Source organism: Colossoma macropomum, unplaced genomic scaffold, assembly GCF_904425465.1.
Source record: "Colossoma macropomum unplaced genomic scaffold, Colossoma_macropomum, whole genome shotgun sequence".
Classification (NCBI taxonomy): Eukaryota; Metazoa; Chordata; class Actinopteri; order Characiformes; family Serrasalmidae; genus Colossoma; species Colossoma macropomum.
The window spans coordinates 14229207-14241542 of record NW_023494784.1 but is presented as its reverse complement, the minus strand read 5'-3'; the positions used below and the strand labels follow the sequence as shown (position 1 = coordinate 14241542).

The following is a 12336-nucleotide window of genomic DNA, read 5'->3' as shown; positions in this document are numbered from 1 at the left end:
TTTTTTGGATACAGTACCAGGACAACTCAAATGCTTAATTTGTTCTTTGCATGGTTGAATGGTCCTTCTCTATCATGAAGAACCTCTTGTTGTTCTATAAAGAACCATTAATGTATGTGTGTGTGTGTGTGTGTGTGTGTGCGTGTGTGTGTGTGTGTGTGTGTGTGTGTGTGTGTGTGTATATATACACTGCTTGGCCAAAAAAAAGGTCACCACCTGGATTTAACTAAGCAAATAGGTAAGAGCCTCCCATTGGATAATTACTGCATGGGTGATTATGTTTCAGCTGGCAACAAGTTATTTAACCCTAACTGATGCAGTGAGTAGCTTCTCATTTGTTAAACAACCATGTCGAAAGACACATCCTGTGGTTGTGGAAAATATGTTAATCTGTTTCAGAAGGGTCAAATTATTGGCACGCATCAAGCAGAGAAAACATCTAAGGAGATTGCTGAAACTACTAAAATCGGGTTAAAAACTGTCCAACGCATTATTGAAAAGTGGAAGGACAGTGTGGAAACATCATCTTCGAGGAAGGAATGTGGTCAGAAAAAAATCTTGAATGATTGTGATCGGTGATCACTCAAACGTTTGGTGAAATCAAATCGCAGAAAAACAACAGTAGAACTCAGGGATATGTTTAATAGTGAAAGTAAGAGCATTTCCACATGCACAATGTGAAGGGAACTCAAGGGATTGGGACAGCCGTGTAGCCTCAAGAAAACCACTTATCAGTGAGGCTAACCAGCAAAAACAGCTTCAGTTTGCTAGGGAGCATAAAAATTGGACTCTGGAGCAATGGAAGAAGGTCATGTGGTCTGATGAGTCCAGATTTACCCTGTTCCAGACTGATGGGCGCATCAGGGTAAGAAGAGAGGCGGCTGAAGTGATGCACCCATCATGCCTAGTGCCTACCGTATAAGCCTGTGGGGGCAGTGCTATGATCTGGGGTTGCTGCAGTTGGTCAGGTCTTGGTTCAGCAACATTATGTGCCCAAAGAATGAGGTCAGCTGACTACCTGAATATACTGAACGACCAGGTTATTCCATCAATGGATTTTTTCTTCCCTGATGGCACGGGCATATTCCAAGATGACAATGCCAGGATTCATCAGGCTCAAATTGTGAAAGAGTGGTTCAGGGACCATGAGACATCATTTTCACACATGGATTGGCCACCATAGAGTCCAGACCTGAACCCCATTGAGAATCTTTGGGATGTGCTGGAGAAGACTGTGCGCAGTGGTCCAAATCTCCCATCACCAATACAAGATCTTGGGGAAAAATTAATGCAACTCTAGACAGAAATACATGTTGTGACATTGCAGAAGCTTGTGGAAACGATGCCACAGCGAATGCATGCCATAATCAAAGCTAAAGGCAGTCCAACGAAATATTTATGTGTGACCTTTTTTTTGGCCAGGCAGTGTATGTGTGTGTATGTGTATGAGTGTGTGATTTTGGCCCTTTGTCACCTGTACTGCTCTGTGTCTCCTGTCAGAAGTGTGACCAGACATCTAGAAACACAGCAGGGCACACACATTCAAATGCACACACATACCCCTCCTCGATGCAGTCATCCAGGTTAGTGTCAGTATATGGGGTTTTCAAGAGTGTGCCCCAGGACAGCAAAACTGAGGTTGGGGTCACGGATCCAATCACCAAATGCAGAGGCTTTTCCAGAGTAACTTTCTCTGTAGATCATAAATTGCTGTTTATCAGTATATGTACATATAGAAAGAATATTGCAATAATTTTTGCCCAAAATATACTTGATCAGTGAAGACATGTTTGATGTCCAAACGTTATTTTAGTTTTGCCACTAAATGACATGCCATTATCAAATTGTGGGGAATATGGCAAATATGTTAATTTTTTCATGATAAATTGTCGTACAATACACTTTTCTGATTAGGCATTGTCAGAAGTTCTAGGACTGAACAACATGTATCATTATGTATTTCATGTTTACAGACTCCCTATAATAGGTCCAGATACCTGGACCTATTATAGGGAGCCTGTAAACTGGACCCATTATAGGGAGTCTGTAAACATGAAATATTATGTTTGCTAAATCTCTCTCTATATATATAGCAATATATATGACTATAGCAATATTATGTTATATGTCTCATTCTTACTTTTAGATGTAAAAATTGACAAAAGTACAGAAAAAATGATGCCAATATGGCTTCTACAGCTATTTTTAGTCTTTTGTCACATGAACTTGGTAAGACTTTTGGTGTCAAAAACTGTGTAGTAAGAATAGGTTGTGTTTATTTGCTTTGTTTATATGCATAATGTTGTTGTTTACCTGTGCAGTGTTTCTTGACCTCATTTGCCTTTACCTGCTTCACTGCAATGAGATATTTTGGTTCAGCATCTGAAACAGAGAACGATACGAGATAAGAGAGATAAGATGGAGAGAAAGAGTGAGAGACAGAGAAAGCTAGACAAAGATAGAGATGTGTTTTACCAGTCTCGGTTTCATAAGGTTCTCCATTCTTGGGTAGCTGGATGAACTGTTTGGAGAACATGCTACTACCATAGCCCAGGATATAGCCTTCCAGCTTAGTGTCCACGTGTGGTCGCATGAACTTCAGAATAATGGTGTCATCTGTAGCGCTGATCCGTACCTTCATGTTTTCCCTCCGCGCTATGGATAGAAACAGAGAAAAATCAACCAGGTTAAATACATTGCAGGAATTAAGAAGTATTCAGTTAGAAAACAACACACAAGTTAGGTTTTAAACTAAGAAAGCTATGCTTTAAATAGCCACTAAAGACAGAGGGTTAATTAATTTTGATTATATTTACATTTTATTTTATTACTTTATTTACCTCAGAGAACAAAAACAGTGAGATAATTGTCCCTGGGAGAGATTTTCTTCTTCAGTTTAATGGGATCTATGAGCAAACACATTCCAGTGCATTACAGTCTATTGAAATTTCAAACACCGCTGTGGAATAACATCTAGTTTAATGCCAGATTTTTCTTTATCCAACAGCTACATGGCCAATAGCACCAAAACAGGCTTTGATGGGATAGGTTTGGGGTCACACATTTTTACAAGAAATAACTTTCAAACGCACACCAATAAAGATACTAAAAAGGCAAAAACAAATTATACTTGTTGCAAGACATGTGGTTGACCTTCATTAGCTTGACGAAACAGTGTATGTTACTGCAGAATAAGGGGTTACTGTGTGTTAGAGAAAAGGAAACTCCTGGCAGAGACCTCAGAGCTCCAATACAAACAAACAGACTTTTCATTACATCAGTGCTAGCTCAGCCAAACTCTAGGCAGCTCCCTTAGGGATTAGTTTGAGCTGGCTTAGCCAATCAGCTGGTGCACTGGAGAGATGCACTAGTAATAAAACATAAACATGATGAACTTAAGCTAAACAGAACAGAAAAACTCTGGCTGTGTGCGAGTGGGTGTATGTAGTAAAACACAGGAATCAACTCAGGATTTCATCATGTGCCAGGGGATTTATTTCCAGCAAAAGATAATGTTCCCATACAGGATCTTAATAAAGCTTGCATTAATTTGGAAAGCTACAAATCTGAATTTAAATTTACTTGATATTTAATTTTTTAACTGCATGTCCTTGACTAGTCATTCCATACTTCTAATTAGGCTTAATTATAATTACGACTAAGCTAATCTGTATCTGGAAATGCGAATGTTGAGCTAGGGTCAGTATTGTTGACAAAGACAGGAAACAAAGGAGGTGAATGCAGAGTTTGCACAGTATTCCCACTTAATAACTGGTCTGTTGCACAAAAAAGAGAGAGAGCTTTTTGTGAACATAGTCAGGAAAATCAAGTGACCACACAACATCAATGTACATAACATCAGGCCATTTATCTTTTAGGAGCTCAGATTTAGTCCAGTCTCCTCTGGCTAAAGCTGATAACATGGGAGCCCTAACTCTTCAACACCAGTTTGACGAAACAGCTACATTTCAATGACCTATTCTTAAAAAACACACAAACAGGCTTTCTCTCATTAATAGCTTTTTTCCAGCACCACAAGCCAGTGTGGATGGGTGGGGAACACTGAAGTGACATCCAACAATAATCAGTTCCATTTTGTACTGATACGCAAGACAATATCATTACATGTTCGTAATTAGTTTATTTAAAGCAAGCATCTATCTGCCACATAAGGTTGCGCACAACAGTAGGTTATTGTGCCAACTAAAGTAAATGAATCAGCAGAGTAAAACTGTATTGCCAACATCTGAGGCAGTAAAATCTAATTCCATTAATTATATGCCACAATTATGATGTGAACCTCATTATTAAATACAGTCACATTTTTACAACCATCATTTGAATTTCTATGTTGACATGTGTGTGTAAATGTATGTTTTTGCTCATTACCTGTGGTCACAAGAACATCATTAAATGACAAAACATTTTAAACATTTTTAAAGTCAAGCAAAGTTGCAATCAGTAGTAAATAACAGACAATGCTGTACCTCTGAGTGTGGATGCGCAGGTAAAGTTGAGAAGTAGGACCTCACTGATGATGATGATGATGAAAATGTGGAGAAAGTCTCTCATATTGGCTACTTCACTCAACTTGTTGGGTCACTAAAGTTTTCAGCTGAAGTCCACTTCTGTTTTTATCCAGTAAATGTCTGTTTGGCTCCGATTCTTGCCTCTTTTCCTTTCAACACAATTCTGATAGTCTTTCTCCTTTGCAGAATGTGTGCATTAAGAAGTGAGCATGTTTGTCCTGGAAAGACTGTGACTGTGTATTGTGCTGGAGTTTTGAGAGGTTTTGGTTGTGACCAGACCATCTATAGTGCAATCACTAGGGGGAGGGATCTGTTGATGTCACACGTTGTGAAAATTTGACCTGACTTTCTCTCGGTTTCACTAATACTCATAGACCCAGAATTCTCTCTCTGTCTCTCTGTCTCTCTGTATCTCTGTCTCTCTCTCTCTCTGTCTCTCTCTCTTTGTCTCTCTCTCTCTGTTTTCTTCCCTTAAGCAGCTTTCTGAACCACTGTTCCAGCCTTGAACTTTATTTTTGTGAAGAACATTGTCTTAAATATGAAATCATGGTTCATTAAACTTTCCAGAGACTAGAGGAGTGAGATCCCTGATCCACTCACACAGAAAACAAGTTTGGCTTTTAGCATTCAATATAACCAAAAGGGCTAAGGCAACCTGAAGGTTTTGCACTGGCATTAATGTGTAGTGCCTATAGGACAGTTAAATAAACATATATTTTATGATTTTAGAAAAACAAAAATGTGACCCTGGTTCCTTCTACTTTCTATCCTGCTGAAAGAAGTTGAATGTATACAGTTTTTGAACAGCTGTGATAAAAGCTTTATTTTTGTTGAACATTTTAGCAGAATATTTTCACCTTTTGTACTAAGTCTGCTTGGTACAGTATGAGCTTGGTATGAGTGAGTATTGGATTAACTTAAGTAATTATGGTAACACTAACTCATCATTCTCACTTCCAAACTCATTATCAACATGTTAATAGCACATTGTTTAGGCCACTAATTAACACATAATTGATAAAATAATTTACTTATTAATAAATCAATGAATTAGCCCATAACAAATTAATGATTAGATTATTAGTTCAATAATTAACTGACTGGTTAACACAATTAGCTCATCAGTTTCCTCTTAGTTCAAAAATTATTATTTAACACTTTGATTAGCTCATTGGTTAAGTCATAGATTAACTCAGCAGCTCACTCATCTGTGATAGCCCATTAACTTTATGATGAATATGATTAGCTTTAGTTAAATAATTGGTAACTACTACTCAGATAACTTAATATGTGAACTCACTGATAAGCTCATCATTAGCTAATTGGCTCATCAGTCAACTTATCAGTTAACTCATTAGTGAACTCACTGATTGACCTGTTGGTTCACCCATTAACAAATTTTTTGGTGAAATTACCATTAAACTCATCAGGCCACTGGTTATCATTTACCTCACAGGCAATTTATTGATTAACTGATTTATTTAATGTTTAATCGATTTTTAGGTCATTGATTAGTTACTTGGAGAATTCATGGTTAAGAAAATTAAATGAACAAAATTAACTTTATTCCTTAATATAATTCAGTTGATAATGTGTATATATATATATAGTACCTCCATAATAATCTACAATATTTCCAGATGACATAGCATTCATGTAGCACTAATCTCTAATCTACAGTATTTGTGTAATGCCAGTGATATGTCCGAATTTAAGATTCAAGATTCTTGTAGGAAACATATAGAAATTTCTGTAATATTAACTTTTTCACAATGGTAAGAAAACTACACCTACAAAACAGCTGGCATGAGATTTTTTTTAGTAGGGCTTAATTAAAAATATGTTTGAAGTACCCGTGACATAAGTACAGTCATGAAGCAGTTACTTCATGTGACAATGTAATAAATCAAAGTGTTGTCAACTTTTTTGTAGAATTTACTGTACATCAGAATTGCGTGACTTAACACTACTGCATGCAATTTACTGATTAGATGCTAATACTCTCTAGAGAAAAGCACTAATTTAGTATTTCTGCATCTATGATGGTGTTTTGTATTATCCTTCTTAGTATTTTGTGTTCACTCTTTTAAAAGAAAATGTAAAAATGTAACCACCAAGGTTTACACAAAGCTGTATACAAATTTCAGTTACAAAAAGGTCAGGGCCTGTATGTGAAATGCAAATTAAAACTGAAAGCAGTGATTTATAGTTTTACTGCTTCACCCAACAGTACAAAGATTTTTTTAATAATTTTTAATTTAATATTTTACATTTTATTGGGTTTTTTGCCTGGAGTACATTCCAATAATGATTGGACAGGGGCAATTTAAAACTAGGAACACTGTGATAGGTTTAAAAACATGTTAAACAGGTGAAACAAGGAGCATCCAAGAAAGACCTAGTCTTTTATGATAGGTTGAGGCTTGCCACAAAAAAATGCATAAGAAAATAATCCAACAGAACAACGTTTAAGAACAACGTTCGTCAACAAGTGATTGCAAGAATTTTAGGTATTTTACCCTCTATGATGCACAATATCATCAAAATCTCTGTGCGTCAAGGGCAAGGCCAAAAATCTCTGCTCAGCTGAAAGGGTGCCCAAACCTTTGTACATGCCACATTTTATTGTAGTTTTTTTTTTCCATACAATAGTTCTGCAAACAAATGGTAACCGTATATTACAATTTGAAATATGTATTATTAAAATTTATTCCATGCACGTATTGTATTAACTTCCTTTCACTTAGAAAATCAAAACTTATTCGATGAAACATCACTTTGCCAGCTGTTAGGTATAAACACACACACACACACACACACACACACATCAACTAAACCGCTCATCCTTCTGGGTCGTGGTGGGGTGCTGGAGCCTATCTCAGCTTTCATTGGGCGGAAGGCAGGATACACCCTGGACATGTCGCCAGTCCATCACAGGGCAGACAGACAGACATACACATTTAGGTATAAACAGTTCTAATAAATAAAAACAAACATTTTGAAAAAAACCTGAAGGCTACTGTCCCCTAGTCAATGAAGAAACTGAAGAAGAAAAGAGGACAGATATTACAATAAGACAATGATTCAAACCATATATTTGGCATGACAAACATATTGTATTTTGAGTATCTATTGATTTGTCTCAATTTGGGCTTATCTGAAGTACATAAATTGGTACAAAAATCATAAACCATACAGTATATGTCCACATATACCCTGTCTTTTAATGTTTAAATAAACTTTTATCCAGCAAAATTGAAACATAAATATTGCGGCAAACTTGAGTCAGTCAAAGAGAGTTGTCATCATAAAGTTAATGTAAACAGAACAGCTGAATAACAGCTAATAGATTGAAATAAAATGACAAAAAAAATCATTTTCAAGATTGGAACAGGCCCAAAAAACATACACATAGGCAAAGAAATTTGAGGCCCTACCTAAGCTGGTATGAAAAAAGCAAAAAAAGAAACTGTTCCATTGCAGTTCTTTTAGTAACTGGCGATCGGGCATTCCTCCTTACCATTCAGTATGCCTGTTACCAATTTTGCCTAATCAGTCACATCTTTGGCCAGTTTAATGTCATGTAGACAGGATTATGAAAATTTTCAGTCAGCCATAGAAAGAACTGTCTGAAATACATTAAATGTAAAAAATTGCTTAATCACATATGGGTGTGATTTTCAGTGAAGTGTTTAATGCCAGAAGTTTCATTGACTGGAGGATTACTGCTTCACCCAAGCTCTGTCCCTCTGACTGGACTCTATAGAGTTTTATGTTCGAATAAACAAGTCTGAGAAACAACAGTGACTCTGTTAAACTTAATAAGATTGACACTTACTTTGGTCGGTCTCATCTCAAACAACGATGAGTCCATGTATTTGAAAGAAGTAACACGCCTGGTTTATGGTGTGGAGCTAACAAGAGTTAAACACACAAATAACTGTGAAGATGACCATTGATTCCAGAAAGAAACCCACCCCACTGCATGCACTGAACATACATGGCTCAACAGTCAGCAGAGCAGTCTTATAAATTCTTGGGGACCACCATTCAGCAAGATCTCAAATGGGAAAGACACAGCACTGCAGTTATGAAGAAGGCCCAGCAGCACTTCTACCTCCTGTGACAGCTCAAGAAATTTGCGGCTCAGCTCTGCAGCTGCACACACCAGGCGTAAGGTGCAGCGAATAGTGCGATGTCATCTCAGTGGAGGCAAAGTTTTTTTTATAAAGTGTTACTATGAAGATATTTACTTCAGTTACTTCAGTTAATCATTTGTGTAATCTACAATGAAAGAGTAAGGAGTCAATAAAATGCACTAGCACAGCATTAATTAATTAATTAATTTTCTTCAGCAGACTTTAAAGCGTAGTCACACAGTAGTTTAACTATTAAAGATACTCACATATGAACAGAGAGAGAGACAATTGATGAGAACATCCAAGACTGTTTATGCATAGAATTTAGACCATCACTGTACAGAGTGCATTCTGTTCATTAGGCCACAGTATTGCATCCATGTGACTGAGAGAATCTACAAAGCAACAAAACCATTTCCAGCTGATTGCATCTGCCAAATAGCTTTTGATGTATTTGTTTATATTTGTGGTCGATTTTCCAACAGTACTTTGAACATGCCATATTTTCTCAATTGTTCCTTTCCATTGATCTAGTTCAATTAATAAATAAATAAAACTCATTCATTTTTTTAAATCATCTTGATTTTATTTGTTGTTTAAAAACAAAGCTATTGTTGCTAAAAAAAAAAAAGTAATGAAAGAAAAATAAATATGAGGGGATAAAAGAAAGAAAAAGACAGATCACCAGTGTCCCACAGGTCTGTGGTATATCTGTCAGAAGAAAGGAACAGTGCATGGATGCAAACAGGATGCATGTGTTTATTTCAGCCAAGAATGCATTTAACTCTTTCGACATGCTGTTGTCATGTAATGTCACATTCAGTATTAATCAAACATTTAATATTGATCAGTGGCATTGGCACTAGAGATAAGGTGTCATAGCACTAAAGGCCCAGTCATCCCATTGACATTAAAAACTATTCAGATGAATAGATCAATCATTAAGACTGACTTCAGTAAGCATGTAGGAAGATTTAAATCTACAGATGTTTTGTTTTTAATCCACTGTGACAAGATTTTCTTTACCAATTTGGACAATCAAAGTTCTGTGATCTTCAGCTTTAACATTTGATCCTTGTGTTTTTCATTCTGCTTTTTTCTGTCCTCTTTCCTCATCTTCTTTTGTCATTTGCTCCAGCATTTCCTCTTTTTGATCCCATTCATTTAATAATAAGTTCCACTTTTCTAACTGTGTGTGCATGAGACAAGTGTCAGACGTTTGAACGAATCCACAAAGACAAAGATGCTCTTCAGAATCAGTCAAGGTCAATTTAACACACATTGTCTTTGCGTCATACTGTCCTGGTCGTTTTGAAGATTCCATCAGGAACACTTGAAGGCCAGCTGCATGTACTCTAAGACTGGTGCCTGTAGGTGTTTCAGATTTGCTTTCTCTGAAGCCTGGATTAGCACATCATGTTTAAGTGATCTGGATTCCAGCACAATCAGCAGTGTCTCCTTTTCTCCATTAGAACAGGGGAAATTGAAAAATATGAGGAATCCAGGGTCCTGCACTCACACGCATGAGAGAAGCTGCAGGACAGCAGAGTATTTCTGCATGTGGCTGGGGAGGTCACAAATTTCCTCATGCTAGTACTATAGCACCTATGCATGAACGCTGATCACTTGACTACCACATGGTCATGTTAATGGTCACTGCAGTGGTATAAATAAGAAAAAAACAAATACACCATCATTTTTTCCCCAAGCAAAATATGGTCCATCACATTCTTGAGAACCCTGAGCCAAAGGGAGCACATGGCACAACTGGGATTTGAGCCTGAAACAGTAGAGCTAATGTTTTCAAATTCAACCTCAGACAACATAGTTTTCCACACCCAGATGTGTTTACAGCATGAACACATAGCAGATGCTCAACAATAAAACAGCAACTACAACAACTGAAAAAACACGTAGTACGATGATTTGAAAAATTCAAAAGAAAAACCTCCTGGAGAGTAAGATCATACCAACACTCTTCAACTTCACTAAATGAGTCATAAAGATGAGCTTCATAAGCCTCCTTATGGAAGATTCAGGTTTAACACAAGTTTTAAATAATCTTCATTTGTTCTTGGGATAAGACTAAATAGTGGGTTGATGAGGCCAAAAGACTTCAACATATGAAACCAATATTGCAGAAGGGACTTCCCTGCCGAGTATGAGAGATCGTCACCAGGCTCCATTCTTATTGATGATGGATTTGAGCTTTGTTTGACATTATTGCACCAACATTTCCATGTCTTGGTATGGTTCCAGTCCTTGGAGTTAGTCACTGCTTTAACAGTCATGTTTTAGGCTGTTTGGGGAAACATGGATGTTTTCTCTCTCTTCTTTTCTCAGTTGGCCATCCATCTTCCCTCACTGTTTGTTTGTCATGCCGGTCTCTAAGACAGATGTTCAGAGCTTGGCACTGTTGCAAGACTGCAAGACCAGCATTAAACAGAGGAGTGAGAAGTGAATGCATGACCTCTGCTCACCTCTTCTAGGCAGTAGGACAACTGGTCATGGGATCACTGGACACTAGCCAACGTATTTTATTTACTATCCGACTTTTTCAAAGACAGGTCTAAATGTATTGCTTTAATTACACCTGCAGCAGGTAGGAAGCTGAAAAAGAAAAAAATTAAGAAAGTTACACTAAACCATAATCATGCACTGGACCACAGATTCTGGCACGAGCGCTTGTGTTTTTGAAGCTCTCCAGCAAGAATATTATGGATGAATTTGGACTGAACCAGATGCTTAAACAAATTATCTCTGCTCGGATGGACTGACCTGTCAGAAAATGGATCCATATGGAATGCACCTGAAAGCACTGTCCCATCTGGGTGCACCGTTGTGTGTGTTGAGTGTTGTAATTGGATTATGAAAATTCATAGTGCAGCTGTGATTGGCTCAGGAAGACAATTTGTTGTGTTTACAGGATACACGTGTAAAAACAAACAAACTAAATATAAACAAATAATAAACATAGACTTAGGCAACAAAAATGTTTGGATTAGACCAATGGTTACAAAGTATACAGTACCTCTGTACTACACACGCTAATGTTTTCCCTGCTGTAACACATCTACTTTATCTCATTAAGAGCTTATTAACTGTTAGTTGGATCAGATGTGTTATAGCAGGAATAGCACTAAAATATGAAATATGAAATGGTTTAATGTAATGAACTAGTTTTAATGTAATTTAATAAACCTTATTTAGCTCATCAAAGCCCTTAAAATTCTGCAAAGATTCTGACAAGTCCTGCCTCTCTTAGTTACTGTTGCTACATCTGTCAAGCTTTTAGCTGAGGCCACCTGGTAGCATCTGTAGGACTCCTGTTAACAGACTAAAAAGTTCTGCAGCACAAAGTAAAATGTAGAAGCGTACAGAGGAGTATATTTGAAAACAGTATTATTTAATTAAGGAAGAAAGACCTTAATAGCTCACAAAGTCAAATATAGACATGTTCTGTTTTTTCACAGATTTACTTGGTACTGCAGTGTTCCAAAATGTTTAATTTATATCTTCGAATGTTTGTTAAATTTTAACTTGAATCATCTTTGTATTTTCTTATTTGTAAAGAAATTTAAATGACTGCAGTGTATGAAAGGTGTCTTTTTTTGTGTGTGTGTCATCGGTTTAAGAAACTGGTTTTACTTCCCTCTCTAGGGGAAACA

The 12336-nt window shown here is 36.9% G+C and overlaps 1 protein-coding gene across 2 annotated transcripts in view; it reads right to left on the bottom strand.

Annotated features, from left to right (window-relative positions):
• Nucleotides 1–4818, bottom strand: part of LOC118808096 (target of Nesh-SH3) — a 41705-nt gene extending 36887 nt beyond the window's left edge. For both annotated transcript variants that reach the window (XM_036570549.1, XM_036570631.1), the window contains exons 1-4: nucleotides 4488–4818; nucleotides 2476–2655; nucleotides 2314–2382; nucleotides 1561–1693 (exon numbers count right to left, since the gene is read on the bottom strand). In XM_036570549.1, coding sequence (XP_036426442.1) covers nucleotides 1561–1693; nucleotides 2314–2382; nucleotides 2476–2655; nucleotides 4488–4572 — 467 coding nt within the window. In that variant the 5' untranslated portion in view covers nucleotides 4573–4818. The remainder of the gene's footprint in view (nucleotides 1–1560; nucleotides 1694–2313; nucleotides 2383–2475; nucleotides 2656–4487) is intronic.
• Nucleotides 4819–12336: the final 7518 nt, after the last annotated feature.